The sequence below is a fragment of the Dysidea avara genome, chromosome 3, assembly GCF_963678975.1.
Source record: "Dysidea avara chromosome 3, odDysAvar1.4, whole genome shotgun sequence".
Taxonomy (NCBI): domain Eukaryota; kingdom Metazoa; phylum Porifera; class Demospongiae; order Dictyoceratida; family Dysideidae; genus Dysidea; species Dysidea avara.
Window position 1 is genome coordinate 27673169 of NC_089274.1, and position 22419 is coordinate 27695587.

The window sequence follows — 22419 nt, forward strand, 5'->3', positions numbered from 1 at the left end:
CTGTATAACTGACTGTATCGGTAAACATGCATGCACATTCACATTAGTAACCTATAACAGCAAGGATGGAGATGAACTTGTACATGTGAATCATGATCAAAAATTTGGAGTAACCAAGCTAGCACATGAATGCATAAGTGAGCTCACAACTGTGACCAGTGTATATACTTATGAATTGGTTATATATATATGGACAGTCCTTATACAATGGATTACATTATAGCTAATATTTGTAGTGATTTAATAACATGTCCCTACACCTTGTTTATTGTTGTATCAGCATGCGTATCATGTATTCACATTCATTTTATACCAATTAGCTAAAAATTATTATTTTAATTTAACTAGTGCATAAACAGCATGCATGTACATTGTTACATTAATACATTGTCATACATTTTTCATGCTGGATAAAATTGACACAGTGGTAATTTACTTTTTTGCCAATAAATCTTTAAAAACATCCTATGTGTGGTAGCTGATTCAAAGAGTCTGATATTGATATAGTTTCCTGATATTAAAATGTCCCAGTCCTTAAGTGAATTTGTCTAAAATAGTATATAGCCTACTTGACATAAAGCATACTACTGGTTAACACAACTCTTGTGTATTTAATCAGATAAATCATAATTTTCAGGGCAGATAAAGAGCCTGAGTGATATCTTACTATTATTTTTAACAGTTTAGTGCTACTAAAGGCCAATTTTTGTTCAACAACTTTGAGACTTTTGCAAGACTAATTTGTCCCTATTTTATCAGCAATATTTGTAAAGAAACTTTTGCTTGCATAAAATCAATACTGCATTTACCTATAACAGCAACTATACATATATGCAAAGGTGTTATATACTAATAACATCTCTACTTGTTGCCAGTTTTACAAATTTATTTATGGTGAACTAATTTGCTATAAGGTTCATGTTCGGTTCTATCAGTCATCTTTTGACAACTCTCATCTGTAATACACTGTGAAAAAGGAGGGATATAATATGGTATTTCCAGTGGCTTATTGAATACAAATAAGCCGTAATATAAATCCTGCCTTATACTCATCTTATACTTTAGTATAATCCATACTATACTATTACATATATGGTTTCAGTTTATTTACCACATTACCTCAAATAGCTTATATCTAATATAATGCCCACACTATACCATCACATATATGGTTTCAGTATGTTTAACACATTAACTAAAGCCTTATGTGAGATTGTTAGTATAATACAGGTTATATCAAGCTTTTTTGTATTCAATAAGCCACTGGAAATACCATCTTATATCCCTCTTTTTTCACAGTGATACTTCTGGTATCTTCCCCACTTTGGTAATCATTGCATTCCTCTTTGCTGGAGGCATTACAGCTTTCATAATGTGGTTTAGAAAAGTAACAATCTTCATCCTTGATGCTTCTGACATCTCTTTCAATATGATAGTCATTACATTTCTCCATACTAGAGGTACTACAGCTTTCATAATGTGGTTTAGGTAATGGCTGATAGGAAGGTGGTTGAACGCGTGATGTATCAAACACGACCTTGCCACTTTTAGGACTGGGAGTTGCATTCTTGACAGCAAGAGGAGGAATCATTGTAAACATACTAAGTTCATCATATATGTGACCAGTGTCTTTGTTATCACAGCTCATTGGTTTTTTAGGTATTTTAGGAGATCTATAAGTTAAGTTAAAATCAATCTAATCCAAAACAGCCAAGCTGTAAAAAAAGTGTGCGGCCCTCAGAAAGGCTATGGTGAAAAAAGATGTGAAATCCAAGGTGGCGGCCAAGAAATGGCTGTGATGGTAGGTTAATGGTAAAAATTTTAATAACGACAATTCAGGTGAATTTTTGTGCCGCTTCACAAAATTTACCTAAATTGTCATTATTAAAATTTTTACCATTAACCTACCATCACAGCCATTTCTTGGCCGCCACCTTGGATTTCACATCTTTTTTCACCATAGCCTTTCTGAGGGCCGCACACTTTTTTTACAGCTTGGCTGTTTTGGATTAGATTTCATTTCTTTTTGTATTTGTATACCCCAAAGCCGGCCTATGGCCAGCTTTGGGACTTTTTTAACCTATGTTTTTTTCTTTACTACAGGAAGAAGAAAAGATGAAGTAGATGTACTTTAAATATTTTACCAGTAAATGTACAAATTATATATACTGTATAATACATATGTGACCGGATTTGCGAAAAGGGGTCTTCCACACACATCCAATTTTCCAACTTTGACAATTGATAACTTCAGATTGGAAAGAGCTATTCCCTTGAATTTTGGACAGTGGTGAGCACCACTATAGCTGAATACATGGTGAAATTTTCAGGTTAATATGTTACTTGAACACTGAGTTATGGTCTCCAACGTTTACGGAATTGGATGTGTGTGGAAGACCCCTTTTCGCAAATCCGGTCACATATATTGATTACAGAAATCTCCATGGTGGTTTCTTTGTAACTGAACACTCTACAAGGTGACTTCTTCTAATTGCTCTCTCTACAGGGTGAATTGTTTGTAGCTGAACGATCTACAAGGTAACTTCTTCTAGCTGATCTCTCTACAGGGTGATGTATTTGTAGCTGAATTCTGTATAGGTGATTTGTTTGCAGCTGAGCTCTTTACAGAATGGTTTCTTTGTAGCTGAACTCTCTAAAAGCTAACTTCTTCTAACTGATCTTTCTACAGGGCAATTTGTTTCTGGCAGAATTTTCTACAGGGTGATTTCTTTGCAGCTGAACTCTCTACATGGTGGTTTCTTTGTAGCTGAACTCTCTACAAGGTAATTTCTTCTAGCTGATCTCTCTACAGGGAGATTTGTTTGTAGTTGAACTATCTACAAGGTAACTTCTTATAGCTGATCTCTCTACAGGGTGATTTGTTCGTAGTTGAACTCTGTACAGGTGATTTGTTTGCAGCTGAGCTCTTTACAAAATGGTTTCTTTGTAGCTGAACTTTCTCCAAGGTAACTTCTTCTAACTGATCTTTCTACAGGGTGATTTGATTGTAGCTGAACTATCTACAAGGTAATTTCTTCTAGCTGATCTCTCTACAGGGTGATTTGTTTGTAGCTGAATTCTGTACAAGTGATTTGTTTGCAGCTGAGCTCTTTACAGAATGGTTTCTTTGTAGCTGAACTCTCTACAGGGTGATTTGTTTGTAGCTGAAATCCCTACAAGGTAACTTCTTCTAGCTGATCTTTCTACAGGGCAATTTGTTTGTAGCTGAAATCTCTACAGGGTGTTTGTTTGCAGCTGAATTCTCTACATGGTGGTTTCTTTATAGCTGAACTCTCTACAAGGTGACTTCTTCTAGCAGATCTCTCCACAGGGTGATTTGTTTGTAGCTGAACTCTCTACAGGTGATTTGTTTGTAGCTGAACTCTCTACAAGGCGATACTTCTAGGTGATCTCTCTACAGGATTCCTTGTTTCTAACTGAACTCTCAACAGGGTGATCTGTTCATAGCTGAACTTTCTACTGGGTGATTTGTTTACAGCTGAACTCTCTAATGGTGGTTTCTTTGTAGCTGAACTCTCTACAACGTGACTTCTTCTAGCTGAACTCTCTACAAGGTGACTTGTTTCTAGCTGATCTCTCTACAGGGTGACCTGAACTCTCTACAGGTGATTTGTTTGTAGCTGAACTCTCTACATGGTGGTTTCGTTGTAGCTGAACTCTCTACATGGTAACTTCTTCTAGCTGATCTTTTTACACTGCATATTTGTTTGTAGCTGAGTTCTCTACAGGGTGATTTGTTTGCAGCTGAACTCTCTACATGGGAGTTTCATTGTAGCTGAACTCTCTACAATGTGACTTCTTCTAGCTGAACTCTCTACAAGGTGACTTGTTTCTAGCTGATCTCTCTACAGGGTGACCTGAACTCTCTACAAGTGATTTGTTTGTAGCTGAACTCTCTACATGGTGGTTTCGTTGTAGCTGAACTCTCTACATGGTAACTTCTTCTAGCTGATCTTTTTACACTGCATATTTGTTTGTAGCTGAGTTCTCTACAGGGTGATTTGTTTGCAGCTGAACTCTCTACATGGGAGTTTCATTGTAGCTGAACTCTCTACAATGTGACTTCTTCTAGCTGAATTCTCTACAGGGTGACTTGTTTCTAGCTGAACTCTCTATAGGTGATTTGTTTGCAGCTGAACTCTCTACATGGTGGTTTCTTTGTAGCTGAACTCTCTACAAGGTAACTTCTTCTAGCCGATCTTTCTACAAGGTGATTGAGTTTTTTGCAGCTGAACTCTTTACATGGTGGTTGCTTTGTAGCTGAACTCTCTAAAAGGTGACTTCTTCTAGCTGAACTCTCTACAGGATGATTTGTTTGCAGCTGAACTCTCTACGTGGTAGTTTCTTTGTAGCTGAACTCTCTACAATGTGACTTCTTCTAGCTGAACTCTCTACAGGGTGACTTGTTTTTAGCTGATCTCTCTACAGGGTGACTTGTTTCTAGCTGAACTCTCTACAGGTGATTTGTTTGCAGCTGAACTCTCTACATGGTGGTTTCTTTGTAGCTGAACTCTCTACAAGGTAACTTCTTCTAGCTGATCTTTCTACAGGGTGATTTGTTTGTAGCTGAATTCTCTACAGGGTGATTTATTTGCAGCTTAACTCTCTACAAGGTGACTTCTTCTAGCTGAACTCTCAACAGAGTGATTGATTTTTTTTGCAGCTGAACTCTCTACATGCATGGTGGTTTCTTTGTAACTGAACTCTCTACAGGGTGATTTGTTTGTAGCTGAACTCTCTACAGGGTGATTTGTTTGTAGCTGAACTCTCTACAGGGTGATCTGTTCATAGCTGAACTCCCTATAAGGTAACTTCTTCTAGCTAATCTTTCTACAGGGCGATTTGTTTGTAGCTGAGTTCTCTACAGGGTGATTTGTTTGCAGCTGAACTCTACATGGTAGTTTCTTTGTAGCTCTACAATGTGACTTCTTCTAGCTGAACTCTCTACAAGGTGACTTGTTTCTAGCTGATCTCTCTACAGGGTGACTTGTTTCTAGCTGAACTCTCTACGGGTGATTTGTTTGCAGCTGAACTCTCTACATGGTTTATTTCTTTGTAACTGAACTCCCTGCAAGGTGACTTCTTCTAGCTGATCTCTCTACAGGGAGATTTGTTTGTAGCTTAACTCTCTACAGGTGATTTGTTTGCAGCTGAACTCTCTACATGATGGTTTCTTTGTAGCTGAACTCTCTACAAGGTAATTTCTTCTAGCTGATCTCTCTACAGGCCGATTTGTTTGTAGCTGAACTCTCTACATGATGGTTTCTTTGTAGCTGAACTCTCTACAAGGTGATTTCTTCTATAGCTGATCTCTCTACAGGGTGATTTGTTTGTAGTTGAACTCTCTACATGATAGTTTCTTTGTAGCTGAACTCTCTACAAGGTGATTTATTATTATTAACACTTTACAGTGACCAGCACTGAAGGTCTACAACAACATGTGCTGCAGCCTTAGGATTACCTAACCTAGTTTCAAGGACTTAGACTTAATGACTTATACAGTAGCTGGAAAGGTGTAACAGAAAATTTCTTCTATAGCTGATCTTTCTACAGGGTGATTTGTTTGTACCTGAACTATCTACATGATGGTTTCTTTGTAGCTGAACTCTCTACAAGGTAACTTCTTCTAGCTGATCTCTCTACAGGACAATTTGTTTGTACCTGAACTCTCACATGATTGTTTCTTTGTAGCTGAACTCTCTACAAGGTAATTTCTTCTAGCTGATCTCTCTACAGGCCGATTTGTTTGTAGCTGAACTCTCTACATGATGGTTTCTTTGTAGCTGAACTCTCTACAAGGTGATTTCTTCTATAGCTGATCTCTCTACAGGGTGATTTGTTTGTAGTTGAACTCTCTACATGATAGTTTCTTTGTAGCTGAACTCTCTACAAGGTGATTTCTTCTATAGCTGATCTTTCTACAGGGTGATTTGTTTGTACCTGAACTATCTACATGATGGTTTCTTTGTAGCTGAACTCTCTAATAGGTGACTTCTTCTAGCTGATCTCTCTACAGGACAATTTGTTTGTACCTGAACTCTCACATGATTGTTTCTTTGAAGCTGAACTCTCTACAAGATGATTTCTTCTAGCTGATCTTTCTACAGGGTGATTTGTTTGTAGCAGAACTCTCTACAAGGAAACTTCTTCTAGCTGATCTCTCTACAGGGAGATTTGTCTGTAGCTGAACTCTCTACAAGGAAACCTCTTTTAACTGAGCTCTGTACAGGGTGAATTGTTTGTAGCTGAACTATCTACAAGGTAACTTCTTCTAGCTGATCTCTCTACAGGATGATTTGTTTGTAGCTGAACTATCTACAAGGTAACTTCTTCTAGCTGATCTCTCTACAGGGTGATTTGTTTGTAGCTGAATTCTGTATAGGTGATTTGTTTGCAGCTGAGCTCTTTACACAATGGTTTCTTTGTAGCTGAACTCTCTACAAGGTAACTTCTTCTAGCTGATGTATCTACAGGGTCACTAGTTTGTAGCTGAATTCTCTACATGGTGGTTTCTTTGTAACTGAACTATCTATAAGGTGACATCTTCTAGCTGATCTTTCAACAGGGTGATTTGTTTGTAACTGAACTCTCTACAAGAAAACTTCTTCTAACTGATGTCTGAACAGGGTGAATTGTTTGTAGCTGAACTCTCTACAGGGTGATTTGTTTGTAGCTGATATCTATACAGGTTACTTATTTCTAACTGATCTCTTGAATTCTGTTCAGGGTGACTGCTCTATTAGGATGACTGCTCTATTAGAGTATCTCGATCTCGCACTTGCTACACCAAGTTGGATTTCGTGTTATAACTCCGTGGCTTTAAGTCTGATTCTTCTACACCATTGAAGAGCCTTTCTAAGATGATAACTCCATCTGTACAGCGATTTTCAAAGCATTACCCCAAGTGGTTTATCTGGTAGGCGTGGCAAGCATAATAATAATAATAATAATAATAATAAATTAGCTAATCTCGATTGCGTAATTGTTACACACTGTTGATTTTTTCGCTGTATCTTCCTGGTTTTTAGCTCGATTTCTTTCAAACCACAAAAGGTTTGAGGTTCAATAGTTAACCTATTCACCCACCGATTTTCAGCTTCTTCCCATACGCGGTTTACCCTGTAGGCGTGACAACATATTGGTGTTATTTTTCGTGCATAATCGCTCATAACTATTTGCCTGTTTATGGTATTCCAGCCAAAGTTGGTACAGAGATGCGCCTTTATACCCCCCTTCTGTGTGCCAAATTTCAAGGCAATCGGATAACGCGTTCGCGTTTTATAGCAGTTTTTGTAAGTGTGCGAAAAGAGGAAGAAAAATAAGAAGAAAAAAAACGAAGAAACTAAGCCAATTTTTGAAGTCGCATATCTCAGGAATGCCTGAAGCGATTTCGCTCAAATTTGGAATATGGAGTGCTGAAGGTGGAGGGAATGTACACAGCAAAATTTGTCTTGTTTCATCAAGGCAGCACAGAGCTACGGAGGTGCGAAAATTGCGTTTTCTTTCTTCCTGTCAATATACTCACGGGGTTGCGCGCTGGCTTCTTGGGCCGCACGACACACTACCGTGTGTCTTGATTTATAGATATAACATACACAGAAATGAATTACAGCTAAATATGAAGTTTACATGATTTGCTTATGCGCATAATATCACCATAAATTTTCACCTTTTATGAATTATCCAGATTACAACAATGATACATAATAGTATAACTACTAGAGCACATGGGATGCCAACCACCAGTCCTACTGTAAGGGGTACTGAGTGACTGTCACTGGCTTCCTTTAACGTATTGTTATTCACAGGTTCCCATTCACAATCAGGACTAAGACATAGTACCCATCCAGATTTGAGGTACATCACTGAAGGATCCCTCTCTTGTATATTGTCCTCTATCAAGTCAATCATCATTTGTGTAGTATAGTTTCCATTAGATTCAATCATTGCAGTAATAGAAACTGTCAAGTTATTCAAACATGTTGGTGCCAGCAATTGAAAAGTACAGTTACATACAGACCCAAGTAGCCCTTCAATTTCACTTTGAATTATGTTGCTGGAATTCTAACAAAAGAGGTAATGTACGTAATATAATATTATACATACATGAACCAAAGCAGTGCACAGTTATAAAATACTGACATTGGTACCTGCCCTACGTACAGGACCATTTCACATTTTCACAATAACATAGATCAATGCATGAGGAAAAGATCATGTCCTAAAGTAGCATGCATGCATGGTGATATATTTGCATGAACCTTATTCTACCATCATGCAAGCCTGATAGTTAAAATGATATGAACATGGGGTTAACTAAATAGCAGAATTGCATGCCAGCTAAACCGATAATCATCAAGACTTGTGCAAATTGTGTGGTGCTATCCTATCATGTAGGCACTGCAATAATGTGGTCAAAGGGTATTTAAAACAGTAATATTTGTTGTAGCTATACTGTAAGCAATGGTTTGAGTAAATTTACTTAACACACAGGTACACATTTCCTGGCTAATTGTTTTTAAAATTTAGGCAAGTAGTTAACATCACAAAGAATTTGAGTTGAAGAGAAGGCACTTACTCTAATAGAACACACAGGACAATACACAGACAGACAAACATGCATCCAATTGGCCTGCCCAATACCTATCAAGCAGGGCCATAGCCAGACTTTTATCTGGATAGGTTCTTTTAGAAGGAAAGTGGAGCTTTTTATATTGCATGATGCAGAGGTGTGTGAAGCACACCCAGCATGTAAAGTGAGCTGAAACTAGGGGGTCTGGCGGCATGCCCCCCAGGAAATTTTTGAAAATAGATATACTAATAGGTTGAATTTAGTGACATTTCAGTCAATAAAAATAACTATTTTTAGGTAAGCTCAAGACCAGTTATATGGATGACTGGCAGACATCTGCGAAAATATCTCTACTGCTACTGTAATTATACCATCTGTACATGCATGTGTCCAGCTATAATATCACAGTGAAAAGAATGGGAAAGATTGAGCACGCTCTATGATTAACAGGGGCAGTGGAGCAGAGCAAAGAGTGTTGTAAACAATGAAATTTGCACATTGCATGGAGTTGAAGCATGAATGCTATTCATGGGCAGGGCTTGTCCATCAAAACTTTATATTTTAATGAAAGCTCTAGTTTAGACATTTCAATACGTTTTTGTAAATAATTTAAGTGTTCTATTAGAGTATCTCGATCTTGCATTGCATTACAAGCACTGATAAATTTAGCTTCTTATTAGTGGTATTTAGTAAACTGTAGTTAATGGATCATGAAATTTTGTTACTGAAAATTTGGACTTGCATACAAAAATTGTTGACCTTTTTGCTAAAATTGTGGACCCTTTTTCCAAGTGGGTGGTTTTTCAGAATGCCCCAGTTATAGGCCTGTATCAAGACACATGATAGTATGTCATGTGGACAAGTGTAATCATGCAGTGCGGGCACATGACAGACAAGTGTGTATTTTACAGGAACCAAGAAACACTGTTTTCATGCATCCGTAGCACTCAATCGTGCCTGGCCAGAAACTAACCATTTTTGCTGTTGTAACTTCAATTAACTAATTAATTAATTAATTATAAGCTTTATAGTGCAATGTTACAATGTTACAGGTGTACATGGCTGTACAACAATAGAACTGAGTTAGTGTACAATTGCACTAAAGGTAGGCTTGTACCAATTACGCTGGCATAGTGAGCATAATAGGCTAGCAAAAGCATCAAGCATTATGCCAGCAGAATAGGACGATTTTCAATTAAAATATGCAATGCGCATGCCATAAATACAGCACAACATGAACACACTACACCTTAGTACTGAATTTCATATCATGAAAATGTATAATGTCGGCATTGACTGATTATTCACACTTCATGGAAATATGATCGAGATACTCTAATAGAGCAGTCAGGAAAGGCTGATATATTCTAATAAAACAATCAACTCTAAAGCATAGTGTTGATTTTAAGAGCACAATTTTGAGCATAATAGGCTGGAATTTTGAACACTGCTCAAAAGTATAATAGGCTATTTTCAAAGCATAATTGGCTAAAGGCTAACTAAAGGTAATCTGGTAAGTAACAAACCCCACAACACATTAGTGATGCACCAATACCACATTTTCACTACTGATCCGATACCGAGTACATTTTAGATGGAAATGGCTGATACTGATCCGATACCAATACTTTGCCACACTGATGCATTACTCATGAAAACAGCTAGTAGCTAATTTCAATAGTAGTTGATAGGCTAGCTTACTAAACACATTAACTAATTTCATAAACTGTAGCTTGCTGGTTTTGTGGCCATCAAACATGAGGACAATAATCATTTATGGCTTCAATGAATTTTATTTCATGGCTTACTGCTGTTTCCACATACTAATAATGTTAATGGCTGGCTTCTTTAAAAGAATTCATGGCCGCTTATATCAGCTTTTGCTCAACTCCGTTTGACACGCTACGTATGTTGCCATCTTGAAAAGCAATTAGGTGGCATCATACAAAGTATCGATTAGTATTGGACATTTATAGCTTCACTGATACCAGTCCGATACCGCCAAAAGATGGTTGATACCAAAAAAATACTAATATCGGTATCGGTGCATCACTACAACACATTAAAATGAAGCACTTACTATTGTTTATATAATTACAATTAGCTGCTAAATGTATCAAGGTTGAGTGGCTTGGGATGTTTGGAGCCAACGCTGCAAGGAAATGTAAAATGGAAACTATGTTGGTTGTCTGGAATGGATCAAAGTTTTGCATTGATGCTGTCATAGGATTTTAGTTAGTTGAAATTTAATGGTAAGAAAAGGTTGAGTTAAGCCAATTACTGGTAAGCTGTAGAAAGTTTGAGGAAGTCTGTTGAAGTAAAAGTTTCTTTGCTGACAGATAATGTAAAAACATGTTCAAGTTTTTACTGGAAGAAGACCTGATGACAGAAATTGATGAAGGTCCAGATATTGAAATGATCAGATGGGTTTTGAATTGATTTTATAAAGAACGGAATGTCACACTGGTCATAAATATACATTAATGGTAGTAGGTTGAGTTTGATTAGGCGAGTTTTATAATCAGAAACATAATCATTGAGAATGTATTCAGTTGGTAGCTCGGCGCTGTATTCTTTCAAGACCAGAGATATCTTGGATAAGGTAGGGATGCTACAATTAATTGGTGAATAATACAGTAACTGGGATCTTACTAGTGCTATGTATAGAGTTATTTTGGTTGTAATGGTAATAAAATGGCTGAATGTTTGTCTAAGTAATCCAAGGTTTCCTCAGGGTGGGGTATCTCCCATTTCAAATTTGAGCTGAATCTGCCAGGCCATCCGGCACTAAGATTACAAAATTATGCATCTTCAAAGTTCGTCTTAGTAATTAAGTTCTTCATTTTTTCCTTCTTTTTACAACACTTAGGCTATTCCAAGTGGTAATCCTGTTTCTGGTCCCCACCCGCATCAGTTATTGTACAGGCGCATGTTAGTAAAACTGTCCTAGATGTATGTAAGGCATATATAGTATATCACTAAAATTATTAGTAGTTATAGAATCTCTGAGGCTTTGTGGTTTGTTTTGAGTGCTTATTAAGGTGTCTTTCATGTTTTATAGCTGTATATATGATAAATAATGGCATAATGGTCAAACCCTCCCACCTTCATCCAATTTTGCACTCAGCCAGGACCAGAAACAGGAATACTTCATCCAACTTTCGTACACATCAGATAAAGAACAAAGGCGATTTTGATAAAAAGCAATAACAATATTTTGTCACGGCCACATGGTAAACCACTTGAAGGAATGACTTGAAAATCAATTTGTACATGGAGCAACTATCATAGTGAAAACCTTTTGTGGTTTGAAAGAAATCACACAAACAGTCATGGAGTCATAACAAAAATTCCAACCATGCGTAAAAAGCACATGGTCATGTTTTGCTAATACAAATACTTGCCACACCTAACAGGCAAACTAGTTAATGAAATCAGCTGAAAATAGGTAGATAGGTAACTTAATTATTTTAGAATGATCTTTACAAGGAATCAAATTAAAAACCACAGAGTTGGTGTAACAAGTGCATGATCAAGATACTCCAATAGCGCAGTCACCCTAAAAGAACAGTCAACTACATAATATATCTTTCTATTAGCTATTAGCTACAATCAAGTCACCATGTAGAAAGTTTAGCTAACAACAAGTCACTCAAAAGAGTGTTCAACTACAATCAAGTCATCCTGTAGAGAATTCAACTACACACAAGACAAGTCACCCTTATGAGAATTCAGCTGCAAACAATCACCCTGTGGAGAATTCAGCCAAAAACAAGTCACCCTGTAGCGAGGTCAGCTACAAACAAGTTACCATGTGGAGATCACTTGTAGACTTAAGATTAAAAAAGTCACCCTGTGGAGAGTTCAGCCACAAACAAGTCACCGTGTAGAGAGTTCAGCTACAAAAAAATCACCTTTAGTAATAAACAAATCACAATCTCGAGATTTCAGCTACAATTCCTACAAACAAATCACCCTGTGGAGAGTTCAAGTACAAACAAGTCATCCTGTAGAGAATTCAGCTACAAATAAGTCACACTGTAGTGAGTTCTCTACAGGGTGACTTGTTTGTTGCTGAGATTCCACAGAGATTGTTTGTAGCTGAAATCTCTACAGAGTGACTTGTTTGCAGCTGAACTCTCTATAGGGTGACTTTTTAGCTGAAATCTACAGGTGACTTGTTTGTGGCTGAACTCTATTTGTTTGTACCTGATCTTTCACAGGGTTTTTTTTGTAGCTGATCTCACTACAGTGTGACTTATTTGTAGCTGAATACCCTAAGAGGTGACTTGTTTATTAAACTCTCTACAGTTACTTGTTTGTGGCTGAATTCTCCACAGGATGATCTTTTTGTAGCTGAATTCTCCATGGGGTGACTTTTTTGTAGTTGATCTCTCCACAGGGTGATTTGTTTGCAACTGAACTCGCTTCAGGGTGACCTGCTAGGGTATTCAACTACAAACAAGTCACTTGGCAAAGAGTTCAGCTACAAACAAATCAACCTGTAGAAAGTTCAGCCAACAAAAAATCACCCTGTAGAGAGTTCAGCTACAAATAAGTCACACTGTAGTGAGTTCAGCTATAAAAAAGTCACCTGGTAATGAGTTTAGCTACAAACAAGCCATCCTGTGGAGATGTTCAGCTGCAAACAAATTTCCATTTGGAAGGTTCAGCCACAATACAAACAAATCACCCTGTGGAGAGTTCAGCTATAAAAAACCACCCAGTAGAGCATTCAACTACCAAAAAGTCACTCTGTAGAAGTTCAACTACAAACTAATCACCCTGTGGAGAATTCAGTATTAAACAAATCACCTTGAAAAGAAATCAGCCACAAAAAGTCACACTTTAGAGAGTTCTACAAACAAATCATTCAGTAGAGAGTTCAAACTACCCTATATAGAGTTCACACTGCACAAAAAATTATGTTTCCTAACATATCGTGCATAGCGAATTATGACTATTCCTTGAGTCAGAAATACCCGAATGTGCATAATTCCTGAATTAAAGGGAATGTATATAGAATTGTGTAAGGAATTGTCACAATTAATTATCTTTCGGTAATTATATACACAAATATACCTCAGGAAATGTACATGAATTATGACAATTTTGTGCATTTCCTGAAAATTTCATTTAAGTTTCATTACAGAACCATATTTTTTTTGCACAGTGTCAGCTACAGTAAAGTCACCCTGTGAGGAGTTTAGCTACATACAAGTCATCCTGTAGAGAGTTCAGCTACAAGCAAATCACCCAGTGGAGAATTCAGCTGCAAACAAGTCACTTTGTAGATACATATTTCAGTTAAAACAAGTCATTCTGACCAGCTACGTTGAAAGTCACGCTGCATGCATACAAACAAGTTACTTTGTAGAGATTTCTGCTTTAAGCTAGTATACCTGTAGGAGAGAGGACATGTGATAATTTTCATATAGTATTAATTTTTGTAAAAAAAAGCATCACTATAAAAATATCCACAGAACTCAGTTCTTGATGTCTTTCTCCTTTCTGCAGTACAAGCAAAAGGAACTCCAAAAGGAAGTGATATCTGAGCTAAGCTGGGAAAAAAGGGTGTGGCCCAAAAGCCAGGGTGAAAAAGATGTGAAATCAAAGGTAGTGGCCAAGAAAGGACTGTGATGGTAGGTTAATGGCAAAAAAAAATAATAACAACAATTGGTACCAAATCCTGAGTGAACCTTGGAGAAGGTAACACAAATTTGCCTGAATTGACGTTATTAAAATTTTTGCTATCAACCTACCATCACAGTCATTTCTTGGCCACCACCTTTGATTTTGCATCTTTTTCACCCTGGCTTTTTAATGGCACACCTTTTTTCACAGCTTGGCTATTTTTGGTATCGATCAAATATGCTACTGTATGCTTCCATATACAGGATGCTATGAACTTACTATGAAAAAATTGAGTTAGAAAAAGTATATATTCACCAAAAAAGTATATACAATGGAAAAAAAGTTTTGTCACTGGCTGGATTTGAACCCACACTCTACACAGCAGTAACCACAACAACTTCAGGGAGGTGCTTTACCAGCTGAGCTGTTTATTGTGTGGTAAGCAATGGAATGCAGCTGAAGTTTTCTCTATATGCCCAAAAGGTCCAGGGTTCGATTCCTGCCAATAGTAACTTTTTATCCTCTCAGTGCTGTCTTTTTGCGGCTCACTTTTTCATATGTCAGCTATTGACAATGCATACCCAGCACAATCTGTGCACATATCAGCACAATTCACATGCAAAATGAAATGCTCACCATCTGGCTACATTGCTAAGTTTATTGCAAGCTTCTATGTGTGTTCCTTCATCTGCTACAGCATGTTGAAAGCCACGATGCTATGCACTAATGCTGTGGCTGCCAATTTGTTAATGGTTTTGACAGGAATATAGCTCTAGTTTTGCTCTACACCAATGCCTTCAATACTTTATAGAGAATGAACAGAAGCAGGTAGTGATTTTTAACAACACACCTGGGGTTGCCAGATGATGAGCGCTTAAGTCCCTTGTCAATATGATATGTGCTTTGGTTGTCGAGTTAGCAACGTCAAGAAGCAGACAGACCGATAAACAGACAGATAGCTTTTTAGTTTATATAATACTAGCATTAGTACCTGCCCTACATGCAGGATCATCGGACCAACTCCACATTTTTGTAATAACATAATATTATAATCTAACGTATCAGCAAGCTATATGATACATCAACACCATTCATGTATGCAGCATGCAAGGTGATGTCACTATCAAAGTACATGAGTGCTATGCCATCCTGCTGGTGTATTGAAATGATGCAAGTGTGAATGCATGTAAGTTAAACAGCTGAACTAAGCAAAGACTATTGGAATATTGATAATGTGCTTAACACACACGTGTAAGCTATGCTAAGTAGAATACCTGTCCTATCATTGACAAAATCACTAAGCATTAAACTTTGCAATGAGATGTAAGGATCTAACACTTATTCAAAATGGCTGTGGGCATACTACCGACACAATATATTATTCTACATCACATTATTGTCTGTACAGTCTGCTCTATACCCAGTACATCTTGCCAATTAAGGTTACAGGATACCGTAAACCCACATGTACATTTCCTTTTTCATGATTTAGGGTTTTGATTTCTCTTAATCCATTGTTATCAAATATTTATGCATGCTTAACTTCTCATTAATTGACATGGAATTTAAATGTTGTCATGGAAACATGAGTTGTCCCTATGCCAATTTTTGAAAACTACAGTATGAACCAAAAATCAGACCAATTAAGAACCATAAGAACTTACTAACAATTCTAAGGTATGAAGAAGAACATCTTTTGTGAGGGACTGACAAGAGGGTTTGTGAATAATATGTCTGGTTGCTGAAATATGGCTACAATACGCATAAATCAAGACACTGTGGTCACAAAATTAATTTGTAAATTAATATTACAAGATCTAGAAAGGTTATTTCTTACAAATGGCTCCATCAGGACCTAGACAAAAGTCAAACTAGTAGTTTGTTTATACAAAATTTCATGCTTGATTTTTGTCACTGAAGTTACGTCAGGGGCAGAACTAGAAATTTTTAGAGGGGGTTTCTGGTTCTCTGGAATTGCAACTTCCACCTAGCTGCAAGTTGAAGACCAAAAAAAGTCACTACAGTGCTTTTCAATGCTGTGAAGGTGATTTCAAAGGTAAAAGTATGAAATTTTGCCAATAGAAAGAGCCATAAAATGTAAAACTCTTTGTAATTTTTATCACCCAGATGAATCATAGGGGTACACGCTAGTTCAGAGGGTTCCAGAAACCCCCCTAAAACCACTCTTGTAAGTATAGTTATACTGATAGCCTGCAGGGTACATAATTATAGGGGACTGAGGTATATACAGTACGACTTACTTTTCCACTGTGTATGACTTTTCATGCCATGCGCCAATCTTTGTCATTCTTCACTTTACCTTTTTCAAAAATACACTTACACTTTTTAGTGTTTCTTTTGTACATGCTTACAACAAATGTCATTGAGTATTAGCTTTTAAGCAAGTTGATGTTAAGGTAGCAAGCGACTGTCGAACTAAATTTTATTACATAATTAAAGCAGACTTTGTATTGGTGTGTTGTGTATCAGCTGGTAACAGGCTTAAATTGTTTGGAGAATAATAGAGTGCTGACTGGGCAGTTACAAGGTACAAGAAAACACATGTAATAGTACAAGATGACGTAGAAACAATACACTAAACAACTGGCACACCTGTAAGTGCATGCATGATTTTGCTCACTAATGGTGATATTCTCCTGAATCAAAAATCAGGAGTGTCAAAACTATGTGCTGAGGTGTTTGGTAGGCATATAAAAAGTGGTTATGCATGGTACAGCTAGTGATAGTGATATAATAGTTATTCCTTTAAATAATACAACACATGTATATATTTTAAATGAGTTGACATATATAACCTACTTAACTAAGTAATACCTGCATTCCTGTCTATATCCTACCTACACTAAAGAGCTGCTCAGTGAAACTAACAGTTAACATATTAGAGGTATTAACTCTTGGTGACACAGTAAAACATGAGGTGTTTTGAAAAAGGAAGGTACACAATGAGAGATAAAGGTGTCATAATGGAAAAAACGTGTAACAAAAAGGTTCTGAAAAAAGGAAAAAAGGTGAACAAAAAGGTTGGCTAAACAGAAAAAAAAAAGGAAAATGAAATTTCTGTGGATTTGAACCCACACCCACACACAGGATTGTGATCATGAATCACATGATCTGACCACTAAGCCAGCTGCACATATTTGTAGGAGCCAACTAAAAGGTATTTATAAATGCATGATCAAGTTGAATGGCATAGGTGTTTACTGTGGTCATGCATGTGATTTATAAAAGAATTTCGCTGAGCTTTGGCTCTACACTCCCGTCTTCATGGCACTACAGGGAAGGAACAAAAGCACATAGCAATTTGTAACAACAAACTTGGAGGTGCCAGATGATGAGCGCTTAATTTTGTTAAACCAATACATGCATTGGTTGTTAAGTTAGCAGTGTTATGAAGTAGATGGATAAATAGACAGACAGACAGCTTTTTATATAGATATAAAATAATAATTTGTGATTGCATTCACAAATCTGTGGAACTAAAGGGCAAGATTTAACCACAACATATACCGGCTATGCAATAATAGTTTTTAAAAGAGTTATGAGGTGCATATACTCCCAGTTTTATACAACTTATTAAGCTTAGTAAATGCAACTTACATTGATGACTATTTGGCAGTTTATTAAATTTTTCACATACAAAATGATGAAATTCTGTCCAAGTACTCCAGACCCTATACCACTGCCATTGTATTCACAGTCAGGGCTAAGACAAACTATCCATCCAGATAGAAGTTTAACCCTTCTTTCTTGAAGTTCAGATTTCACTAAATCAATCAACATGGTAGCAGTTCTGCTACCATCAGGATGAACACTAGTGGTGACACTGGCAGTGATACCATCAACACAAGCCAGTTCAGGATCATACAAGTTGTTGTGTCCATTACATTCACAAACAACACCAAACCATTGTCGCAATTCATTAAAAACTTTATCTGGCCCCTAACGATAAGCTGTTTGTTATTCCTGTACATATATGCATGTTTCACTTACATTGGTAGCATCTTGACAGTTTTGAACTTTGATATAGTAAAAGTGTTTGTTCTATCATATAGCATAAACAACATCAACAGATAAACAAGGATATATATGCTCAAATATGTACATCAGTAATGCTGTTACAGTATATATGTCATCCATACATGCTTAAATATCAACAAACCTTGATTAAAGACCTCATGATCCCAGAGATGAAATACATTTTCAGCAGACCCATACTTATTGGCTGCTGTACACATGAATATTAAGTGGTCACTTTCTAATATAAATCGATAATACACTTCAATGCTTCCATTATTGTGCATTATGTATTTCCCTGTAGAATTTTGTTCTAATTTCTGATAAACTCTGGATGATTTGACCATCATATTCCAAGTGATTTTAGGAGATGGATGAGCATAGGAAACATTACAGCTAAGCATCACATTGCTATTCTCTCTGTTGTAATCTCTGAAAATTGGCACAGTGTTTCTACTAATCAGTGGTTTTGCTGTGTGTGAGAGAAGTATGCATCGATAGCTAATTTTCACAATTGCATAATTTAGTGTTGCAAAATGTATGTACTATATTTATTGTCTGTAGTTTATTTTCACAGTAACAATGATGTATGAAGAGACGACAGGTATCTAAACTTATTGCTACTTACACATGACATGGACAGTAAACCTTCTCTGTATGCTTCCATATTCATTGCTAGCTTCACAGACGTATTTCCCACTATTAGTAATATCAGCAGTGAAAATTGTAACACTATCATTGTTGATGTGTGGACAAGATGAACAAGTGTCTGGGATGGACCAGTTGTACACTGGATCTGGTGAAGATGACACAGTACAATTGAGTACCACTTGTTCACTGAGATTCACCAAAACTGTCTGGTTTTGTGTAATTGTTAATTCTGGAGGCCCTAAGTTAAGTAGACATCTAGTTACACCAGACAATTGTGACAACACGCACTTACATTTAACCTTTACTAACACGGTTGCCTTAAGTTGGCCAACAGAACATGTGTAATTTCCTTCATCCTCTGCAGTCACATTCTTAATCATTACACCAGATGTATTTTGGCAGTATTTTGATGTTTCATTGACCCACAATGGTTCATTATCAAGTTGCCATGAAGCAGTGCTGTATTTTGTCCCATAATTAACTGAACAATTTATAAATACATCTAATTTTCTTAGAGCAACTCTCTCTTGTACAATAACCAACTGGTCACTAAATGCAAATGTTGGATAAACTGTGTATGAGATAACATGTGCATCATATATAAAATCTCCAGTATACAACTCTACACACTACTATTAAGTATTTAGAGTTGTATATTTATCTACTTGTCTGATGCCTTGATCGATGTAACAGAATTACATAATGCAAGCTACTACTACAGTGCATCATATTTCTCTTGGGGTTCACAATAAATCCAAATGAATTATCTCAGTGACTATTTATTAAGAATGATCTGTGTATTCTTAAATAAAATAGAGCTCTGCATTTAGTTACTAATTCAACAATTTATACAAAAACACTCAAAGTTTGAAGACAAAGTGGACTGTGGTATCATTTTTTCTAGTTTCAAGAATGAATGTATACATGCTTGGTTAATTTGATACATGGAATTATTCAATGTCATTAAAAAATTTTCAGAATACTTTTAAAACATGTCACTAATTTGAGCATTGTTTATACTGACATAATGTATACATGTATAAAGCACAATGTGCTTTACATGTATGCATTATGTCAGTATAAACAATGTACAGATTATTGTAAAAAATGGTGTCTGTTTATAGGGTATTGTACATAGTATAATATACTCATGCTATTGTAACCTTATCTCACACACATATGCAAAGTTTTGTTTACCTGTAACATTGAGTGTAAAGATCATCAAGACTCTTTCATATTCGTTCTTGGCCTCACAGGCATATTCCCCACTGTCAGTAATATTAGCAGTGAAGATCATAACATTATCATTGTTGGTGTGTGAACAAGATGAACAGGTGTCTGGGATGGACCAGTTGTACACTGGACCTGTTAAAGATGACACAGTACAATCGAGTACTACTTGTTCACTGACATTCACTAACACCTTCTGAATTTGTGAAGGCCCTGCATCAAATTACAGCATATCTGCTTACAGTTGTACAGATTATTATTATTATTATCATACTTTCTGTAATCACTTTAATCATTGCATATCCAATAGCATCTTCTTCAGAATAACAAGTATAATCTCCTTTTTCTTTTGAGGTTATATTGTAAATGACCATACCTGACATATTTTGACTATATGACAATGCAGTAGTGAAATTAATGTGATAAAAAAGGTTAATAGCCCATGAGATAGTGCTGTTGTGATTAGGACATTCCAAATATACATCAGACCCTAGTGCTGCAGTTATTATCTGTTTAGTTGCCATTTCACCTGTGTATATACCAAATTTCAAGTATGAGTAAATGTGACATAGTTTTACGATACTGTTTATTTTCAGTACTACTGTAGTGTATGTGTGTAGTTTAAGACTGAAAAAGAAATGGTTAATTAATAATAGTGTACATTCTGAGTAAATATGATAAGTAGCATTGGATAGCACTTGTCTCGATCATTGTAAAACTTCAGGTTCCACAACCTCTCTCCGTCACACCTGGACAGTCCTCCTACGAGTTACTAGTCCTGCCAGAAGAATTTTCCTGTACAAGGCTTTAGTGGCTGAGTGGTGCAAAGGCATCCCAGCACTGGTTTACTGGGTGGCAATAGCTGTGTTTCACATGGCTGTCATGGGCTTTAGGCTTTGCATGTAAGTGCATTTGCATGTCAGCAAGCATGTATATGTGTGATTGTGAGTTTCCAAGAGAGAGCATGCATAAAGCAATGTTCAAATGCTGAATCTACTCTACACTACTAGCACTACTCTTAGGCAACATGTTGCATGAGAATTTCAGTGACTGACACTGCATAAGTGATAGGTTGATTATTGGTAGTAGCTTGTAGTGTATTCGCTGCAATGCTTTAGTAATGCTGTATTCAATGAACAATGGTTTGTGCTGTATAGTACCCTATAAATAATTCATCCCAGATATTCGTAAAGTACAAAAACAAAGCTGGGAAAAAAGGAAGCTTGTTAGGAACAAATACATACAAACCTGCCTGTACACAAGATTAATATTGACACTCAGAACTGTGATATCATTTGATTACATACAGCTGGTCCTAGAAAACATGATGCTTTCTCATTAATTACAATATAATTCAATCATATCACAGTTCTTGGAAGTATATATATATATATATGTTACTGATGCTAAAATTATTACAGTGAACCATTAGCTGTTCAAACTCCTGAAAACTATCTAGTGACCAGATAATTAAAGTGAATTTGTGTGAGATTAACACAGAGAAATAAACACAATGTTAGGGTAAGAAACCATTAGTTGAACTTTGCCAATTATTCTAATAACAATTTTTTATTCAAATAATGTGCAGCCGCAGTTTGAGTATACATACATTACATTACGTAGGTGTACTGTTTAAGTAATTTTGGAGGAATGATCTCAAGATAAATGAAAATTATTGGAATGGTTATTTTACTTATTTTGCATAAGTAGCTAAAATTTTGGAGTGAAATAAAATTGCTGGCAAAAATGAAAGACAAAAAATTGTAACAAAAATGGGTCTGTCTATGTGTATCATGTCCTTATATTACATCATTATGATGTAATACTAATACCCTATGGTAATAAATGGTATTATATTGGTAATATGGGTAATACTGGTAATATGGGTAATATGGGTAATACGGGTAATATGGGTAATACTGGTAATATGGGTAGTATGGGTAATATGGGTAATACGGGTAATATGGGTAATACTGGTAATATGGGTAATACGGGTAATATGGGTAATACGGGTAATATGGGTAATACTGGTAATATGGGTAATACTGGTAATATGGGTAATATGGGTAATACGGGTAATATGGGTAATATGGGTAATACGGGTAATACTGGTAATATGGGTAATACGGGTAATATGGGTAATATGGGTAATACCGGTAATATGAGTAATATGGGTAATACCGGTAATATGGGTAATACTGGTAATATGGGTAATACTGGTAATATGGGTAATACGGGTAATATGGGTAATACTGGTAATATGGGTAATACGGGTA

At 36.4% G+C, this 22419-nt stretch overlaps 1 protein-coding gene across 1 annotated transcript in view; it reads right to left on the reverse strand.

Moving 5' to 3' along the window:
• Positions 1–1137: 1137 nt before the first annotated feature.
• LOC136251599 (uncharacterized) overlaps positions 1138–22419 on the reverse strand; it is a 33081-nt gene continuing 11799 nt past the window's right edge. Inside the window, exons 3-11 of the mRNA XM_066044058.1 lie at positions 20418–20672; positions 20111–20356; positions 19206–19484; positions 18891–19151; positions 18408–18734; positions 18239–18289; positions 17846–18180; positions 7691–8085; positions 1138–1673 (exon numbers count right to left, since the gene is read on the reverse strand). Coding sequence (XP_065900130.1) covers positions 1253–1673; positions 7691–8085; positions 17846–18180; positions 18239–18289; positions 18408–18734; positions 18891–19151; positions 19206–19484; positions 20111–20356; positions 20418–20672 — 2570 coding nt within the window. The 3' untranslated portion in view covers positions 1138–1252. The remainder of the gene's footprint in view (positions 1674–7690; positions 8086–17845; positions 18181–18238; positions 18290–18407; positions 18735–18890; positions 19152–19205; positions 19485–20110; positions 20357–20417; positions 20673–22419) is intronic.